The sequence below is a fragment of the Eutrema salsugineum genome, unplaced genomic scaffold (assembly GCF_000478725.1).
Source record: "Eutrema salsugineum unplaced genomic scaffold, Eutsalg1_0 scaffold_8, whole genome shotgun sequence".
Lineage (NCBI taxonomy): Eukaryota > Viridiplantae > Streptophyta > Magnoliopsida > Brassicales > Brassicaceae > Eutrema > Eutrema salsugineum.
The window spans coordinates 3,068,348-3,088,302 of record NW_006256414.1 but is presented as its reverse complement, the minus strand read 5'-3'; the positions used below and the strand labels follow the sequence as shown (position 1 = coordinate 3,088,302).

The 19,955-nt window shown below is 35.0% G+C and overlaps 3 protein-coding genes across 5 annotated transcripts; 2 read left to right on the top strand and 1 right to left on the bottom strand.

Moving 5' to 3' along the window:
• The first annotated feature begins 266 nt into the window (after positions 1-266).
• On the top strand, positions 267-4,144 carry LOC18009572. Of its 3 annotated transcripts, XM_006391966.2 has the most exons (17): positions 267-374; positions 1,059-1,209; positions 1,300-1,386; positions 1,501-1,602; positions 1,724-1,759; positions 1,860-1,970; positions 2,067-2,150; positions 2,248-2,366; positions 2,459-2,560; positions 2,644-2,760; positions 2,843-2,908; positions 3,045-3,111; positions 3,201-3,254; positions 3,352-3,447; positions 3,531-3,557; positions 3,661-3,696; positions 3,772-4,144. In XM_006391966.2, the coding sequence occupies exons 3-17, from the start codon at positions 1,315-1,317 to the stop codon at positions 3,958-3,960; spliced, it is 1,278 nt and encodes a 425-aa protein (XP_006392028.1). In that variant the 5' UTR covers positions 267-374; positions 1,059-1,209; positions 1,300-1,314; the 3' UTR covers positions 3,961-4,144. The 3 variants fall into 3 exon arrangements, with proteins under 3 accessions (XP_006392028.1, XP_024005185.1, XP_024005190.1); XM_024149417.1 differs by lacking the exon at positions 267-374 and having other exon boundaries at positions 925-1,209; XM_024149422.1 differs by lacking the exons at positions 267-374; positions 1,059-1,209 and having other exon boundaries at positions 1,284-1,386.
• A 587-nt stretch (positions 4,145-4,731) lies between these two features.
• On the top strand, positions 4,732-7,647 carry LOC18009735 (secretory carrier-associated membrane protein 3). Its single transcript, XM_006391964.2, has 12 exons — positions 4,732-4,963; positions 5,384-5,506; positions 5,619-5,681; positions 5,915-5,948; positions 6,058-6,180; positions 6,327-6,389; positions 6,491-6,584; positions 6,670-6,715; positions 6,797-6,864; positions 6,998-7,046; positions 7,154-7,219; positions 7,337-7,647. Exons 1-12 carry the CDS (start codon positions 4,904-4,906, stop codon positions 7,421-7,423), a joined length of 876 nt encoding a protein of 291 aa, XP_006392026.1. The 5' UTR covers positions 4,732-4,903; the 3' UTR covers positions 7,424-7,647.
• Positions 7,648-14,632: 6,985 nt separating this feature from the next.
• Positions 14,633-19,160, bottom strand: LOC18009637. The gene is made up of 5 exons (XM_006391962.2): positions 17,812-19,160; positions 17,163-17,627; positions 16,060-17,076; positions 15,827-15,974; positions 14,633-15,696 (listed from the first exon to the last, which is right to left on the bottom strand). Exons 1-5 carry the CDS (start codon positions 18,865-18,867, stop codon positions 14,741-14,743), a joined length of 3,642 nt encoding a protein of 1,213 aa, XP_006392024.1. The 5' UTR covers positions 18,868-19,160; the 3' UTR covers positions 14,633-14,740.
• Between the last annotated feature and the right edge of the window lie 795 nt (positions 19,161-19,955).

The window sequence follows — 19,955 nt, the reverse complement described above, 5'->3', positions numbered from 1 at the left end:
AAATAATTGAGGAAACGCAAAACATGGAAAATATTGTTTTCATTTTGTTTAATATAAATGCATTATAGTATATAATCCAAATTCCTCCAAATCTCTCTCACCAGAATCCAACTCTCAAAATATGATTATTAATTAATTTATTTTCTCTTATAAATAATTTAAAGGAGAGAGAGAAAGAGATTCACTAGATGACACGAGTCACTCCACCAAAGCTTTTTCTTTTTTGTTGATGGGTTTGGTTAAGGATCGATTCTAGATATTTGTTCTTGCAAAAATCCCAGTTTAAAAGTCAAGACTCTCTCTCTCTCTAAAGCTATCTGCTTAGTGCCATTACAGTGATTCAGCAATCTGCAAGCTTCAGATTTATCTTTAAGGTTTTTCTTCCGATTCCTTTTTTTGTTCTTAAATTCGAAATTCTCTGTTTATTTTTTCTTTTCTTCAATTCTGTTTCTTTTTTTTTTGTGTCTTTGTCCTAATGTTGTTGTCTCCTGTAATTAAAGATCCCATCTTTGAAATTAAATGCACCGCCTTTAATTTTTTTTTTTTTGGTGATTTGTTGAACCAAATTTCTTCATAGATGGCTAGATAGAAGCTTTGATGATTATTTTAGCTGTTTATTAATAGATAATTAATGTGTAAACAGAGCAACCTTTTTGAAAGAAAAAAAAAATTCTTTGCCCATAATCATCAGTTTTATGTTTATTTACTTCCCTTAGATCTGGAAAAAATTCAAGAAAATTACAATAATCCATTAAAAACGCTTTGTTTCTATTCGATTCTTTAGCCGTTTCGCTTTCGCAGTGGCCCAGATTGTTCGTCAGTTTCTGTGAGAGTGAGTAAAATGTGAAAGGGCAATCTCTGTTTGTTTCTTAAGCTGTTATCTTCTCATGATCTTGAAAAATATCTCCCATTTATGCATTTCTAGAAAATTTTCTAAGATTATTTGCTTTACATGCTAAAAAAAAGGTTTCGATTTTTAGTTGCCTATTTTGGTATCTGAAGCCTCTGATTCTGATTATCTGTGTTTCGTTCACTTTGTAATGTGGGTTCTTGTGTAGATTTTCAGACAGATTACCTTCTTGCATGTGCCCAGATCAACCTATAGATAACTGAGATTTGGTGTCCGAATTGATTTCTTTGCTCTCTGTTCTTGTGGAGAGAGCCTTTCATTTTCTCCTTGTGAAAGAGAAAACGAGAACGGTGGCTCTGGTGAGTTTTCTAACTGCTGGAAACTTTGTAATGTCTTTGTTTTTGTATGGAAAATTACTAAATTTTGCTTGTGTGTGTTGCTTTTTGTAGCTCGGTGAATAGATTATGGAACATGATTTACCGTCTATTAAATCATGGAAGTCACTTGTTAAGAGAAGAAACAACGCTCAAGAAGGGGTAAGGCTTCTTCTTCTTTTTTTCTCCCTAGATCTTGGCTTTATGATGATTCCCGGGTTTACAAGCCGTTTTAGACTTATGATTTGATGTGGGAATGTTGGAAATAATTTCCAGGGTAAATCGTCGTGGAAAATGAAACCGGTTATGGCGCTCATGTGTACAGTTCTATTGATCTTTTGGTATAAGACCACAAATATCCAGTATCAACAGACAGAGGTATAGTGGAAGAGATCATTTTGGTTTCTTACAAGCAAGATCTCATCGAAAGGAAGTTTTTTTTTTTTCTCTTTTGATATAATAATTAACTCTCATTTCCTTTGGTATCCGCATTGCTCAGCTAGAAGAAACAGATTATCCCTTTGAGATGGCAAAGGTAACATTTTTTACACCATTCTCTTTGTTTCTAATGTTGATGCATGGCCGGTTTAAAGTTGATGTGTGGGTTTCTTATTACAATGGCGATTCTTGTTCAGGAATCTGAACCGGTGAGTGAAAAGTTGAAAGGTTTACCTTTTGGTATCATACAGCCTAGATCAGATTTGGAGTTAAAGCCACTTTGGTCAAGTAGTAGTTTGAGGTCAAAGGTTAGATTTTTTTGCTTTAAACTTCACTTAGCTAGAGTAATCAAAATATATTTTTTGCTAGAGGAATTCCTGATATCTGTTGTTGTCTGTAAACAGGGAGGCGAATTGACAAACCGTAACTTGTTGGCAATCCCCGTAGGACTTAAGCAAAAGGATAACGTCGATGCTATTGTAAAGAAGGTGGTGTAGTGTGTCTGTGAATTAGTGGATTAGTAAATACATCAATGATCGAGAAAAGTTTCTCTTTCTAATGGTAGTTTGTTTGCTGTATATTCAGTTTCTTCCGGCGAATTTCACTGTTATTCTGTTTCATTATGATGGAAACATGGATCAATGGTGGGATTTGGAGTGGAGCTCAAAAGCCATACACATAGTTGCACATAACCAGACAAAATGGTATAGTGCTAAGTATGGTAGAATCTTGTGTATGTCTATTTCATGTTCATAGTCTAACAATGGTTTCTTGAACAAAATTTGATTTTACTCAGGTGGTTTGCAAAACGGTTTCTCCATCCTGATATTGTCTCCATTTACGATTATGTTTTTCTTTGGGACGAAGATCTTGGAGTGGAGAATTTCAACCCGCAAAAGTAAAACTCTATTTACCACTTCACTTGTAAATTTACAACTCATAAAGGTAAAATCTTGGTTACTAAACACACTCAATCTGCAGATACCTGAGGATAGTTAAATCAGCAGGACTTGAGATATCTCAACCGGCCTTGCACCCAAATTCAACCGAAGTTCACCATCGAATTACAGTCCGATCTAGAACGAAGATTTTTCATAGGTTAGTTCATGCCAAAACACTTTTTTTAGGAGTTCTTCTTGATAACTTGTATTACTTACACAAAATGGTTACAAAACTGCAGAAGAGTTTACGACAGTAGAGGCAATATGAAGTGCTCAAATGCTAGTGAAGGACCTCCATGCACCGGGTAATATATTTGATTAACATAACTATTTAAGTCTTATATATACCAAAAGACAGAGTTTTAGTTTGCTGCTATACGGTTACTCCTACCTTCGTAATATTAATGTCATTGCTTGTCTATGGTTTCTCTGTTTTTCCAGATTTGTTGAAGGAATGGCTCCAGTGTTTTCGAGATCTGCGTGGTTTTGCACTTGGAATCTAATACAAGTAAGATGATCTGTTCATCTACTTCTACAAAAGTTTACTTCTAATGAAATTGCATCCAACTTATTGTTTGATTATCTTGCGGTTTACAGAATGATCTGGTTCATGGGTGGGGAATGGATATGAAACTTGGTTACTGTGCACAGGTAAAATCTGTTTCCTTTTTTAAAGAATCTTGCAAACATCTTATGCCTAATTGCATTCTCTCTATAGATGAGTCGGTTTTTGAAAATGTCGTTATAGGGTGCCCGTAGCAAGAAAGTTGGCATTGTTGACAGTGAATACATCTTCCATCAAGGCATTCAAACTCTAGGTGGAAGTGGTTATCCCGAGAAGAAGGTAAGATCCTATACTTCACATATTTCATTTCGTTGTAAATGCAAAAACTTGAAAATGAAATGATCTTTTCATTATTTCCACAGAACTCAGCTCGCAGTGGAGTCACTAGGGTAAGCTATTATACCATCCAAACTCACATTTCTTGACTTTAGTAGAAAAAACAGAAATTTCACAACTTTGTTCTGATATTTTGGTCATTTTCGTTTTATACAGAGACGTGGTTCTGCGACCTTTGATTCAAGAACAGAGGTGAGTTGTTATTACTCGATGAGTATGCTTTTGTCTTTGGAGCATTAGTGTGTAACTTGTGTGTTTTGTGAGCAGATACGGAGGCAGTCAACATGGGAGCTACAAACATTTAAAGAACGATGGAATCGAGCGGTTGAAGAAGACAAGAACTGGATCGACCGGTCTTCATCAACTCGGAACCGGATTGGCAATAACCGGAGATTAAAGCGGAGTAGTGTGATTTCAAGTTTAGTGCAGAGGAAAGCTGAAGAGACTACTAAATAAACACATACTGATTAAATATAGCAAAAGGTTTTGTCTCATTGTTTATATTTGATTTGATAGTTAATCCACACTACTCTCTTTGATTAGTGTAGATTTTATTTTCTTATTTAGATGTGGTTCAGAGCCTCTCCATATTTCATTAATTCCACATCTTTGAGCATAATTTTTCAAAAGGAAATTTGGGTACATATTATATTGGATTTTTCATTAAATTGGGTACATTACATATCACGATTGCCTATCATTCTTTTTTTTACCCTCTACAAACAGCTTTTTTGTTTTTTAGATATAAAGTGGTGGTAACAACATCACACTAAATGTTCTCCTCCATCATTTTCACATAATTAAAATGAATTAAAATAAGGTTTTCCTGAATTGCCGAATCAAACATGAGCAATTTTTGGCATTTTTTTAAATTGTAAATTGAATATTTTTTGTTTGTGTCGTAGATGATGGGGATACTTTTCAAACATTCTTAGAAGTAGACAAGATCATTGACCAAAGGACCATTTCCTATATATATACCTCTCTCTCTCTAGAAATTTCAAATTATTAGAAAGTTAAGAGTCGTTAAATATTAATTAGTTAAAAAGTTTAATATATATTTTTGTTTCTGATGACATTATATTTTAATAGATCGACTGATTTTACAACTAATAAATAAGTGTAAAGTACTAGAGAGGATTAAGAATAAAATTTAGTCAGATAATTGGTATTTTAAAAATATAAACAAAAATATATAAATTAGACAAACAAACGAAATAAATATAAGACACGCTTTCGTGTATATATGTGTATATATAAATTCTTCTCTTCAACGTTCGGCTATTTCTCGGTCCGTGCTAAGATCTTAGATCGATTTCAAGTCATCGTCTTCTTCTTCTTCTTCTGATATTAAGCTCGTTCAATCTTCTGACTTCTGAAGCTGTAATCTTCTTTAACCATGGCTAATCGCTATGATCCGAATCCTTTCGCTGAGGAAGAAGAAGTCAATCCTTTCGCTGTAAGTTTTCTTTACTTTCGATTAACTAGTAAATCCGTAGGGATTAATCGCTCTCCAATCTAGCTTCTCGTGGGTCTTCGAATTTTTGTTGATTAATTGACTTTTAGGGTTTATTTGGGGGAAATCTATTTTCCTCTGTACTGGTCTTTGTTGTTGAGTTTTATATATATCCACTGGTTTGTTGCTTAGGACCTGAAAATGAGAAAAATTGAGACTTTATCAGAGATTGCAATTCAAGTGTTGTTAAAGTTTCTAGCTTTCTTATTTCTCAAACTTTGGTTTTAAACAGTTGTATTTCTTATTTATTGATCAGTCTGGGTTATTCCACTAATGAATTCTGAAGCAAGAAAAGTTTGTTTTTTGGTTTCTTTTCTTAACTTATTTTGTAATGCCTTGTTAAATTTCAAATACGTTGTATAGAACCCTGGGAGTATTCCACCGGCATCGAATTCAAGACTTTCGCCTTTGCCTCCAGAGCCTGTTGGTTTCAGTTATGGTCGCACCGTAGACATTCCTCTTGATGGTGGAAGATCCGGTACACAGGTTGGTTATAGAGATAATGGAGTTGATTTTTATACATGTAGCTTGTGATTAGGTGGATCTTGAGATAAGTTATGATAAACAATCTTTTCTTGTTTAATTCTTGGGAATACAGGATTTGAAGAAGAAAGAGAAGGAACTCCAAGCCAAAGAAGCTGAGCTAAGACGAAGGGAGCAGGTAGTTAATAATAAAGCTTAAACTTATGCACTATGAGAATATTGTGGATATTACTAAACCGTGTATTTGGTACTGGTTTGTGCCTTCACCTTGATTTGAGACCTTGACTCTTGTTTTGAAAGTTTAAAGTCTTTTTAGATAGCTATTGGCATGTTGTTTTATATGTGCACACTTGATTAACCTTTGAAGTGTCGTTGTTGTTCATTTGAATGCTTTATTTTGGTTCTATGTAGGAACTCAAACGGAAAGAAGATGCTGCTGCACGAGGTAGAGCAATTTACTCTTGTCAAGATATTCTTTCCAAGCTGTCTCCTAGAGGATTATGAATGTTTTCTTATTTCAAAATCTTGAATTCTACGGCTCTCTCTCTATGCAGCTGGAGTTGTTATTGAAGTGAAAAACTGGCCGCCATTCTTCCCGCTTATCCACCATGACATTGCAAATGAAATTCCTGTTCATCTCCAAAGGCTTCAGTATGTTACCTTTGCAACATATTTGGGTACGCATTCTGTTGTCCTACTTTTATCAATTTATTTATATAATATAAGTACTTTTCTTTCCTGCGTTATCAAGCATGAGATCTTTATTCTTCACTGATCTTATTCATTAGATTGATACGTTTTAGATGTGGTTCTTGTACCGCAGGGTTGGTTGTTTGTCTTTTCTGGAATATTATTGCGGTTACTACAGCTTGGATCAAAGGAGAAGGTTTTGTTTCTTAACTCTATCTCAAGTTTCCTCGTTCTTCTCTTGGAGACCTTTACTGCATATTTTAACAGACTTAATAAGTTTGGTGTAATTTTGTTCAGGAGTGACAATATGGCTTCTTGCCCTTATTTACTTCATAGCTGGTGTTCCAGGAGGCTATGTGTTATGGTATCGGCCCCTCTACCGTGCCTTCAGGTTTGTGAGTTTCTCACTTTCGAAGTCTAGATTTTTGTTACTATGTGACTGAGTTTTTGTTCACATTTTTGTTGAATGTTTGCAGAACTGATAGTGCATTGAGCTTTGGAGGATTTTTCGTGTTCTATATGGTGAGCAAAGATTAGCTTTTATGATTGTTAACATTATTACTCGGTGTGAAAGCCAATTCTGAAGCCTTATTCTCGCTGCAGCTCCACATTCTGTTCTGTGTCTTTGCTGCTGTTGCTCCACCTGTTGTCTTCAAAGGAAAATCTCTGGCGTAAGTTTTTTCGATTTTTCTTAACATTCGAAGTTGATGTTGTCACTGCTTTTGGTAATTCGAGTATCATTCTGGTTGCATAAGCAGTTGTTAGCCATTGTTCTTGACAAATTATTTGTCTTGCATGTAACAGTGGGATCTTACCTGCAATAGATGTCTTAAGCGGTAACACATTGGTCGGGGTAAGCTCTCTCACCCTTTGATGATCAAAACAATTCTAAGATAAAAAGCCTGTAGCTTGATCTTTATCGTTATCGATCATATGGATCTTATTTTGTTCTGTTTACAGATATTCTACTTCATTGGGTTTGCGTTCTTCTGCCTCGAATCAGTGGTCAGCATCTGGGTTATTCAGGTCTCTCTCTCTTCAACTCCCCTTACTATATTGAACATAGTGTGTATAGTCTCAATCTCAAATCGTTTTTTCTAACATTTGATTTTGGGATGGATTCGTTTTTTTTTGTTTGAGCAGCAAGTGTATATGTACTTCCGAGGCAGCGGGAAACAAGATCAGATGAGACGAGAAGCGGCGAGAGGAGCCCTGAGAGCCGCCGTATAAGAGCTCCCTGTTACATTCTGGTTTGTATGTATTCTTTACTGTTTCTTTGTTTATTTCAGATTTTGTCTTCACTTCTCTCTCTCTCTCCCTTCTCTCTGCTTTGCTCTGTAAGCAAGAAAGATTCAATTTTTTCTCTGTACCTTTATCTCATGTAAATCTGTTTGTTCAAAAGTCGAGAGTTGAGATTCATACCATTTTCGAATTCATTCATGGATTGTTTAATCTTTCGAAGAACCCATCTTAAACCAGCACTATTATCTTTCGACATTTGTGTTACGATATTCTGATGGCTATATAATATATCTTGGATTAGTCAGTGTTTCGGTTTTCAAATATGATTGTATTGGATAATTCCTTGTATTTAAGAAAACTGCAGTTCGCATACATTTTCAAATAATTTTCTATATCAAATGCTCACACATTATATGCAGAGATAACAGTAGTAAAAAGTTTCAGCCAGATTTTCTACGGTAGTCTTAATCATAGATTCATAGTTAGTTTGGATGTTTCAACTGGTAAGAATATTCGACTGTTTTCGCAGAACATGGACACTACATTGTATGTTACTTAGCGTGGAATGTTCTCAAAAGTGAAATAATTGTTGTCACCATTGATGTACAGTTAATAATATTGTTAAAAAAAAAGAGTATTAGGGCATCTCTAACCTTGAACCCCTCTTTAGGGTTCATAAGGATTTTTTTTTTTTAATAGTGATGAACTTCATGTTTTTTTTCACCTCCAATCCAGAATTTTATTAGGGATTCTTAGAAAAAAAATATAATATTTTATAAATTATTATTTGTAATTTAAATTTACTTGGGAAGTAATTTTAAACAGACTATATTACATAAAACTAAATTTATATAGTATTTCATAATTTTTAAAATACAAAATATAGAAATTTGAGTAAAAAACATATTCTAAATCAATAGTACTTCTTCTTTGTTAACCACAAAAATATCACCAAACCAATAGTAAATCTTTCTTTTATTATTGACAAAATTAGGTACAGTAATCATTTCTAACGTTTTTATTGATTAATTGTAAAGTGTAGGAACATAAACGTAAGGAAGGCGTTCAAACTGATTAGTATTAAATTATGCATGTTTTATTAAACTCAATTAAAATACGGTAACGAAAAAAAAAAACAGATAACCCGGAATCAAAAAACCGAACCAAAAACTAATGGGTTCGTTTTTTGTTTTATATGAGCTCTATTTGTATACTTATTTGTGTACTGATTTATTTAAGTGTTGCGCTTACGGTGAGTTTCAAAGTCTTTTGCTTATGTGTCAGTTGCATAATGAGTTTCGGTAGCAAAAAGATCGTTTAGCCCATTTTATAACTACGTGTCATTTTTTTTATTAGATCTTATCTGATGATGATGTGTAAAAAAAAAAACTTAAAACAAACCAGTCTTAATTACTATAATTTAATGCTTAATTTCATAGTCAATCAAACCGTTTGTAAATTATATTAAACCGAAATTTTTAAAAAAACTAGATAAAAACGTTTTTTTTAAATAGAAATTTACCGTTTTCTATGTTTCCGAAATTTTTTAAAAAAAAATCTAATTAAAATATGAAAAGAAATAAAAATTGGAATAAAATTTAAAATGTTGTTTCAAAACAAAAAAAACCAAATTTATGCTAGAATATCGCTAATTATTATAGTGTTTACGATTTCTTATGTTTATAGGATTTTTTATTTTTATAATTTTATAAAACTAAAATTTATTAAAAATCTAAGAAAAAATTTAAAAAAAACAATAAAAATGTATATGTCTAATGAAATATCGTTAATTATATTATGGTATCTAGAATAGAATTTTTTATTTCTTATCTATATACTTCAAAAAAAAAATTTAACCATTTTGTTAAAATCAAAAGTTTATTTGTAAATTTCATATTCGTCTAACTTAGAACAGAGATTAAAAAAAAAATTAATGTTCTTAAAATCATTTCTTTATAAAATTACACTTAGTAGACATATATAGCATACGCGAGGCGTGGACAAATTAACTAGTTATTTTTAATTTGGTTATTATTTTGGGTTTGGGTTTCCTGATGCAAACATATTTTGTTTTCACATAAACTCTAGGATCCATATTGCTTTGGCTTGCGTATATGCCTTATTGAAATTTGCTAGTTTGATGATTCAAAATAGTCGTCCAAGTTTAGTTTGTTAAATCAAGTAGAGTGTTTATTCAGCTTAACATGTGTGTGGCAATCTAAATAATCTTTTTGATTTCTCTAGTATTTGAGCTCAAATAATTAGAGACTCCACATCCTATTTCGTTGAACTTGAAGTTTGTAAAAGATTAGGAGCTTATTGTTTTCAGCTCATAGTTAATGGTCCAAATCTCCAGGAGCTTAGCCTTGCAGTATGCTTTTCTCTCTATCTTTTTTGTCTATTTCTCTCTTTGTGCAATCTCAATACACATTGCTGGTGGTAAAAACGAGTTTCATCTCATCAAATTCCTCCTTGGATACTCGCCATACGTGATAATGGTGAAGGGTATAGTTAGGATGTTTTAGTTAATGAATTATTGTATTTTCTTTATGAATTAGGTTTTGATATTTTTCTTTCTGTGTTAGAGTGTTTTCTTTTTTGCATTTAATATTATAATTTAAGTTGTATCAAGGCCTATATAAGAGTCTTTATTGATTCATGAGAAGACAACTTCCAAAAATTAACCTTAATTTCTAAAAAATACTAGGATTGAAAGAAAAGTTTAACCTAAATCTTCTCTCAAATTCTTACTTGAACTAAGGTTCATATCAATTTGGTATCAAAGTCGAACGTTTCGATGGCAGACATGGATTTTGTGATGTCACAACTGACCAAAATCGTGCAAGCAATGGACGACATGAAACGAGAGTTGAAGCAGGAGATCAACGACAGATTGGCCCCAGTCCATTCAACATTAGCAACGATAGAAACAGCCACAACAACTCAAAGAAGAGGTAGCTGAGATTCGCAAAGAACAAGCACCCTTGCGGGAAAAATTTTTGGCAGCACAAACAACACTAATCTAGAAACCAGAGGAGCTCTCTGCGTCTGGAAAACAGAGTGGATCTACTGGTGTTCACGGAATAGTAAAGGAGAAAGGTGATCATTTCACACCAGAGAAGAAGGGCAACGGTTTACCTATTGGACTGTTAGACCAATAGGAGCTCCACCACACAAAGTTTATTCCAACTATGCACTTGGAGACTTTCACGAGCGAGAAGAAATCATAGGGGGCTATTTTGGTGGTTCCAATGGGTGTGTAATATCACCATCAAAGATAGAACTCCCTACATATGATGGTACCAAAAATGCAGTTGAAGGGTTTCAAAAATGTGAAGATTACTTTATTGATCAGAAGGTGTTCAATGATGATGCTAAGGTGCGACAAGTAACATTTCTCCTCACAGGCGAAAGTGTATCATTGGCAGAGCAATCTACGACGTTTGGTTACACACAGGTTAGGATGGGAAGAATTCAAGAAAATCTGCAAAAGCCATTTTGGAAAAGCAGATATGGTGAATCCGGTGGTAGAGTTGTCTAACTTACGACACACGAGAACAGTTAATGAATATTGTAATCAATTTGAGGAGTATCTTGGTCATCAAACAAAATTTCGAGAGATCAGCAGTTATGGCAATTCTGTGCAGATTTAACTGATAGTTTTAAGAAAAGATCTACGTCCCGAAATGATTTTTGAAGCAATGGAGTATGCTCGGGATAATGAATACAATATTGATAGTGATAAACGGGTACGGATGTTTGGAGGACATATGGCTCCACTAGCTATACACTTAGTCCAAAAAAATTGGTCACAAATGCTAGAGAACAAAAGACACGAGAAGGAAGTGCCTCTGCCTCAACAAGAGGAAGCAATACATACTCCAAAAAAGCATTACTGGAAGAAGTTGACCACAGTGGATATGACAGAGTGACAAGCAAAAGGATTTTGTTTCAACTGCGATGAGCTCTTCACGCGAGATCATTTAATCCGGTCCTTTGCTACATAATGCCAGTCATGGACAGAGACCAAGAAGACGGACCGTTTGAAGAAGAAAACTTTGTGGAATATGTATGAGGACGCAGAGAAGCTGGCTAGAGGCTAGAGGAATATCCAGAACTGGAGTTTGAGGACAAGCTCCTAGTCAAGGAGGATAGTAATGATACAATATATGGATTTAGAATAAGAGTATATTATTTTCCTTTTTCACAATTGATTTTCATGTTTTCTTTTTTCAATTAGGTTTAAGTGTTTTACTTTTAGATTTAAGTTGTATTAAGGCCTATATAAAGGTTTTTATTGATTAATGAGAAGATATCTTTTAAGAATTGACATTCATCTCTAAGAGAGACTAGGGTTAAGAAGAAAGCTTAGCCTAAATCATCTATCATATTCTTACTTAAATTAAGGTTCATATCAATTTGGTACCAGAGCCAAACGAACGTTTTAATGGGAGACCTAAATTCCAATTTTGGTATTAGAGTCAGAACGATACAATGGCTGATCCATTGACATCCCCTGAACATGTGTTCTAAGTTTTTTTGTATCAATAGATGAAATGTTTTGTATGTTTTTTTTTTTCTTACTCTTTTATATCAATCTGATCTGATATGTTTCATCCATTTTAAATCCAATCTAAAATCATAGATAAATTTAGATATACTCCCTCTATTTCACAAAGAATGTCATGTTGACGCATTTTATACAAATTAAAAAAAATTAGCAAAAGTTCTAAACTACCATTTATTAATACATACAACAATTTTTTCTTTCTAATTAATATACTAAAAACAAGGTTAAATTGGATTTTTTATTTAATATTTTGCATTATAAATACAAAGTGACATTCTTTGTAAAACAAACTTAAATTTCTAAAATGACAATTTTTGTTAAACATAGGGAGTATCATTTATGGGAAAACGACGTATTTCAGTAAGCTTCTCCCTAAATCCAAACGACCTTTGGTTGTCAATTTCCATGAAAGCTGGAATCGGCGTGATGAATTGGAAGCTTGGAATGATGTGTTTCTTCAAAGCAAACGTGACCGTGGTTCCAATAACCGTCGCCGGGTTCCGCTAAGAAGACATCATTATCCAAATCAAAACATGAGCAAATATTGAATCCCATGAATTTTAACTGTTTCTTGTGATTCATTATTTCCCATCTTCATGCCTCATTCTCGCCGCTTCTCCTCTCACGGTCTCTCCCTTGGTCTCATAAGCTCACAATCCCCTTGTTAATCTTTGATTTCTTCTTCTTTTCTCTTCTTAGCTTATATTTATAATCTCTGGGTTGGGCAGCAAACAAATGGAGAAAACAACAAAGAAATTAGTAGAAACAGAGAGATTTTCGAGTCAAATGATACTGTAGAGGAGATGATGCAGAAAGCAATCTGATGTTATTGAGGTGTTGATTAACCTGAGCGATGTGGAGAAGACGGTGAGGAGGAGTCGTATCAGATAAAAAAAAATCAGGGATGTTTAAGATTTTACAATTTTAGGGAATTGGGTTATAATGCGGTTTAGTTTTGGTTTACTTGGTTCAATTAGGTTATAATGTGGTTTCGTTTCAATTATAACTGGTTAATATTTATTTGGTAAATAGTAAACCGAGTTTGGGTGGTTTTTAGTTTTAAACTTTTATATTATGGGTAAATAGGTTTCGAACTTTTTAATTGGGGAGAAATACGTTTCTAATTGAAAGGAATATTAGTGCTGAGGTCGAAACTTTGGGTGGATCTATTACTATATAATATTACGGAGGGGGAAATACGTCGTTTTCCCATCATTTATTACAAGGTAAAATCAAAACATTTCAAATCAAGAAAAACAAAAACAAAGAAGCCTAGACTATATAGTTTTTCCACGACATTGACATTTCACCAATAAACCAATAATTTCTTCTTACAGTCGGATGGTGCAACCACCGCCTTCACCACCATCACCGTATCCTTTTCTAGAGCGGCTAAAAGACTTGAAGCACTTCGCCGGACACGTCAGCTTCTTCAGGTGACAATGACCTTAATTTCTCTTTACACACCACCGTTGGTCTCACCACACCTCCTTTGTTGTATCCGCCACCAACGTTTCCCCAATCCTTACCACTGAAACCGGGTAATTCAAAACTGGTTCCTGGTTCAGATCCGAATCCGGGCTCAAAGTATCCTCCTGATGATCCATAGTCCTTGTTATTCTTGTTATTATTACCTTTTGAGTTTTTCTTGAGCTGATCCGAGATGGATTCAGTTCGGGTCGGACATGAGTGCAAGAGTGTAAGCATGAGAAGCAAAATTGTAAAGAATATTAGGAGATTCAAGATTGAGTTTTGTAGTCATTTTTAATGGGTGGAAAGGAGTTTGATTTAATTTTTTTGGATTCAGTGGATGGAGAAAGAGTATTGTTTATGTATATAGAGAAAAATGTTTTAGAATTTTTATATTTAAGAGATTATCTAGTTACAAATCTCGTTGCAAATTTCTGATAATTTTTTTTGATAAATCATAATTTTTGGAATTTAGATTATGAAAGATCTCTATCTTTATCGTGTTTCGGACGAGATTATATTGACAAAGAATATTATTAAACTAACCAAACTGTTTTGGTTTCCTGCATGAAAATTTATGTTGAAGATTCAAAACTTCTTAACAAAAAAAAAAGATTTAAAACTTATTGGTTACAATATACTCAAATTTTTAAGAATGATTAGAGGTGTTCGTCAAGTATATATTATGTAAACCAATTTTCTTATTAACGAGCAGGCTTGTCTTTAATGTTCAGCTGCATCAGCTTTAAGCGAGAGAAGATACTATGATATCACAAGAAAACGAAAGATCTTGTCTGGGCGTTTAATCTAAAATTCCCCTTCCACTTTACCACATTTAATTTAATCTGACAAATTAGAAGATGTGATGCATTTATAGTGAAACGTAATGAGTTATCGCCTATCCTTACGTGTTTAGACTTGATGACAGCTTCTCGCCTTGCAGGTTCTGAAAATAAATATCAGGAACAAAACGAAACCATCTTTTAAAATCAGCTCAAGCGTGTCTGCTACAAGTAATTCAAGCACGTGGAAATGAGACAAACCTAACTTTCCAAATTTTTAAATCATTTTTAAAACTCATCAAATGTTCGTGTGGGAGTTTAAAACTATAGTTATAATTTTAATTGAAAAACTACCACATTAAGGAGAATGTTATCAAGTGTGTCGAACATTAAGGAAGAGCCAAATAAACACTCTTGATTATAATTTCTTACAAAGCAGCAAAAGTCTAAACCAACAACGTTTTTATTTCATATATATTCTTCTTACTCCATCATGCGGAACCTTCCGGTTTCATACACATGGTACATCCACACAGGTTGAAGCAATTCTCTTGCAGCTTCAAGCTGCTTCACTTCATCTTCATCTCTTTCTTCACCTATCTCTCGCTCTATAATTGGGTAGATTCTCGGAAGTGAGACCAACATTGTGACAAGCTCTTTCCACTCTCTATCTTCTCTACTTCCCAACTTCACACATAGAAAATGCAACAATCCTAGAGATGTACTGTAATCCTTCTTCTCTATACACACTACTGAACATATCAAAAGAATATAACCGATTCCATCAACCACCTTGGAGTTACCTTTCACTAATGAAACTATGGTGTCTCTCAGTCTTTTGAATGCCGAGAGTGGAAGATGGGAATCCGAGGTCTCATTGATTTCATGTAGTTCGATCTTCGCACAAGTGAGAAGCCATAGTGGAAAGCGGAGGTTGATGTGGTTGAATGAGCTGGTGTATGAACTTTCTTCTTCCATGTTGTTATTGATGAAACAAGGTCCTATTGCAAGAACCAAATCTGGTATCCAAGGGGTTAAGGCTGTCACAAGTCTTGATGCAGAAGCTGAGCCTAAAGATATTTCAACCGTGGTGAATAGATCAAGCAGGTTATTTGCAAGGTCAAAAGCTTCAAACAAAGGGCATGAAGCTTCGGTTGTGTGACTCATCACTAGGTTTATGAACTTTCCGGCATAACTGGTAGAGCTCTTTGTACACATAATCATGTCCTTCAAATCTGCATCCTCGAATTGTAACTTACCAGTTGAATGATGGTTGAAAAGGGAGATGGCATACTTTAGACATGTGGATGTGAACTTCAACATCCTTGCTTGGAAGTGGGAAGCTAGACCCATCTCTATAGACTCAACAATAAACTTGAGAATCCCAGTTAGCATCTTGACCTTGTTTAGTACACCTCCTTCCTTGGATCCCTCAGAAGCTACATGAAACATGAAACAATGTTAGAAATCTTCAAAGAGAACTGATACTTACCAAAAGGAGAGAGCTACATAAGAAGATTTCATTATATTGGGTAACATGTGTACTGAAACTCAAAACTCTCCACTTACCATCATCATTGGCATTTGAAAATCTTGTTTTGGGTTTCTTTCTAAGATTACCCTCTAGAGATACGGTCCCTTGCGTTCCACTCTCAAATGCCTGAAATAATTCATCTGTGCAGCCTAGAATGTGATCCATTGTTTGGTCCAGAATATCCTGCTAGAAAATGAAGAATCCTGGTAATTAGTAAACTGATGGTGTGAAAAGCAAAGAATCAAAATGGAGAGCAAAATTTTCTTGCCTCATTCTTCTGAGTATTCGTATTACTATTCTGAAGAGCCATATGCAAAGCAAGAGAAGTATATGCCAATACAGGGTACACGTCCATGTATTCACAAGAAGAGGCTTGCAGAACGCTAATCAGGGAGATAATTTTTAAAGCAAAGAATAACTCTTCAATATCAGACTCAAGTATAGCTTTACGAGCATCATCGATAATTAGTAAATCCTTTATCTGCCATGCTATTCCTACAGCAATTGAATAATCTTCTTCTAAACTGATTGCGTTTTTTCCGGTAACATGATTCCACCGTGCCGAAGATTTTCCAGAGGACTTTGATTTCTTCCTCGACATAGAATACACATTCTTTGTTTCTACTTCATAGCCGAAATTGATCTGACAACGGTACGCAGTTTTCTGTAGGATATTGGTAAAAGTTCCAACAAGGTCAGATAAAGCATTAGAAGAGAGGAGTAACTTGTGTACAGACCTCATCTCGATCTGTCGTCTTGCATCCCCAGACAAACCACCACAATTAAGAACTAAAGTCATGCAATCTTCTAGGACATCAGAGACGACATCAGGGGAGACCATAGCAAGAATATCAAAGACAGCTGACTGAGCTTGTGCAGTGAGTGCAAAAGCTAGCAAGCTTTTCAATTTCTCTCGAGGTAGCATTTCTTTAAGGGAGGCTAGACACCCAGAATCAGCAACCAAATCTTTACAGAGATAATGCACAGCAAGAAGCAAGCCTTCAATCTGGTTTTCCTCTATCTCGCTGCCTGACAAGACTATATTTAAGAAGAACCTAACAAGCTGCAATACAGATTGAAAGGTTGCTCCAACAGATACTAAAAATTCGCAAAACCTTGCACCAGCCATTGGGTTTCTGTTTATGAGAGTCCTACATCGCGTGCACGCCTCCTCAACTCTCTTTCTTGATGGAAAATATGATGGCATTAGAAGTCGCGTGATTCCCTTAGCAACATGAGTTTGATCAGAAGCAAGCACAGATAATAACACATCCAAGCTCACCACCTACATATAATAAGGCAACTATTACCACTGACTCAACAGAAGTGACAAGAAGAATTTGAATGCAGAAATAGAAAGCCTCTTCCTACCGTATTAAACTGGAAAGTCCGAACATCTCTTACGAGAAGGAGCAGATCTACCATGGCAACTCGTACTGAAGTAACATTATCTAGCATCAAATGCCCCAGTCTTGGCAGAACCACTTTAAGAATACCATGGGACTGTGGATTTGCAAGAAGATAAGTTATACCATTAACTGTTGAAAGTCTAACCTCATTGCACGATTCATGTGACATATCATCGAAAAGTTTTGTGATGGTCTTGGTAATTGTTGGGGATGGGATCACTTCCCAAAAAAGATAGAAAACTCGACAAAGACCTTCCACAGCAACAGATCTCACATTAGGGCATTCATCATTCATCAATTTTTCCAACAAGTACAATTGTTTGTCAAGTAGCGTATCTTTTTCTTCTTTTGTTGCATCCGGATCCTCCATGGGGAAAAGATCCAGAAGTAAATGTAAAGCATTTAAACGAACATTTGAATTTGCAACCTGAAAGATTATTAGAGCAGCGAAAAATCACTTCTTACCGAATGTTCAAACAATATCAGACTAAAATACCCATGAAAGATGCCTAGTTAAGTTCTAGGTAATGGCTAAGTTGCATACGCTATAGTTAGCTTGTCACCCCTACGAATCTATTTTGAGAAAAATCTGGAGAGCTTAAAAAACAAACCTGCAATGAGCGAAATATCATGGGTTCAGTAAGGCCAAAGAGGAGCTTCTCAATGCCTTGAGTTGTCCGCTGTGTGATAAACCCTCCCAAAACCCTTCTAAGAGAGGCAGCTAAGGCGTATGAACCGGCGTGAATAGCACTCTCAATTATCCCTTGCAAAAATCCATCTTCAATCTCACCTTTCAAATCTTGATCTACTTCTTTCCAAGCCCTAAAGAGAATCTTGCCAAACCCTTCAAGCACCGATTTCCTTCCAAAAGGGATCTGAGCTTTGACAACAGCAAGACCAGACTTCATCAACTCTCTGCTAAGCCCAAAAGTAAAAGAGACAAATCTCTGACCGTCTTCTGTCTTCACATACAAAGGCGAAACCACACACCGCATTAAAAGCATCTTCAGATCTTCAATGCTCTCGTCCTCAAAATCAAACAATGTGAATGCTTCCCTCAGCATATATACTCGATGCACGTCTACTTTCTTCTTCAATGTCAGTGACCTCGACAACAGAAACGGTAGCGACTGAGAAATCAAAGTTTCTTTTCTGGTAAGACCTTCCTTCCACCAAGATTCACAAATTCCGACAATCTCAAGGCACAGAACTGTATCCGACTCAAACAGTATAAGATTATCATGCAAAGCTTGGGCAGCGGGGAGTAAATCAGAGGTAGAAAACGCTTTTTTGGAAGATAAAACACATAGATGAAGTACATGAGAGAGGATCTGGAGAGAACCATTGATCTTCTGTCTCCGCTGATCCAAATCCGAGTCGGGTAAGGATCCGGATTTGTTACCACGTTGGCGCTTCGATGGAGGAGAATTAGAAGGAGAGGAGAGATGTAGATTATCATCTCCGGCGAGTTTCTGGAAAGATTCCGTATGGTGGAGTATAAAGTTGTGAAGAGCAAGTGGGAGAGAAGATGAGAGATTCGACGAGGGTTTCACTGCGTTGATAATGGTTTTCAGTGACGATTTAGATGATTTTAGGGTAAAATTCACTGCAGATGAGAGGAACTCTTCCGCAGATATCTCGAGAGAAGACCAGAGCCTCTTCTCCATTTTTGTGCAAATCAGTTGTCAGTTGAACTAATGATATGAACACTAGGCGGTCAGCAGAAGGCTCTGCCGCGAGTTGGACCAAAACTTATCGCTATCAGTTTATGAGCCGACTAAACCGATTAAGCCAGATCGGAGGCAAGCCACTGCGATATTAGGCTCGGTGGTAACCAATTTTCTTCTGCCAAATACCGATTTTTTTAAAAAACCAGTGATGCCTTAAAAGTCGGTGACTTACTAAACATCGGAGGATTTTTAAATATGATTTGGGCCAATAGCAAGCCCAACTGGAGTGGAACGCGCGACTAATTTGCTGTGGCTCTTTAGACGATGAAGACTCTTATTTATAGTACAACTTCCCCTTCTCAATTATGCAAGTTTGTCGATGTGGGACAACTCAAAAGACTTACCTTTAAAAAAAATATCATAAGTACTTATGGGCTTGGGTTAAATATGAGTCCTCAACCACCCAATATTTAAACAAACTTTAATTTATACATATTCTAATATAACAAAATTAATTTTTAAAAATAATTAAATATTAAAAATAATTAAAATAAATAGAAAAATAATCCTCAATTAATATTTGATTTATCTCCAATCTTTTGTCCAGGCGTTAGGCGTTAGTCGAACGGCCTAGACAAAATAAAATCACAAAAAAGAGCAGGAACTTTGGTCAAATACCATAAAGCAAAGAATGAATGAGGATGTGAGTTACATGGAATCATAGAATATAGTTTGCGGCATATTATGATGCTAGGCCATCTGGAAGATTTTTCTTCTTAAAAATACAAAAAAAAAAATTGATAAGTTTTAGAGAAATCGAAAATACCAAATGTATGAGTTATGTGAAATAAATGAATGGAATTTGCATGTAACTGATTTGGAAGAAAAGTTTGTGACAGTTAAAAAACAAAGTCACATGCCATATACGAATTTTAATTTTGGACCAGTATATGTTCAAAAATTCGGATGTTCAAAAATTCACATGTTCTAATATAACAAAATTAATCTTTAAAAATAATTAAATGTTAAAAATAATTAAAATAAATATAAAACTAATCCATAGTTAATTCTTGATTAATCTCCCA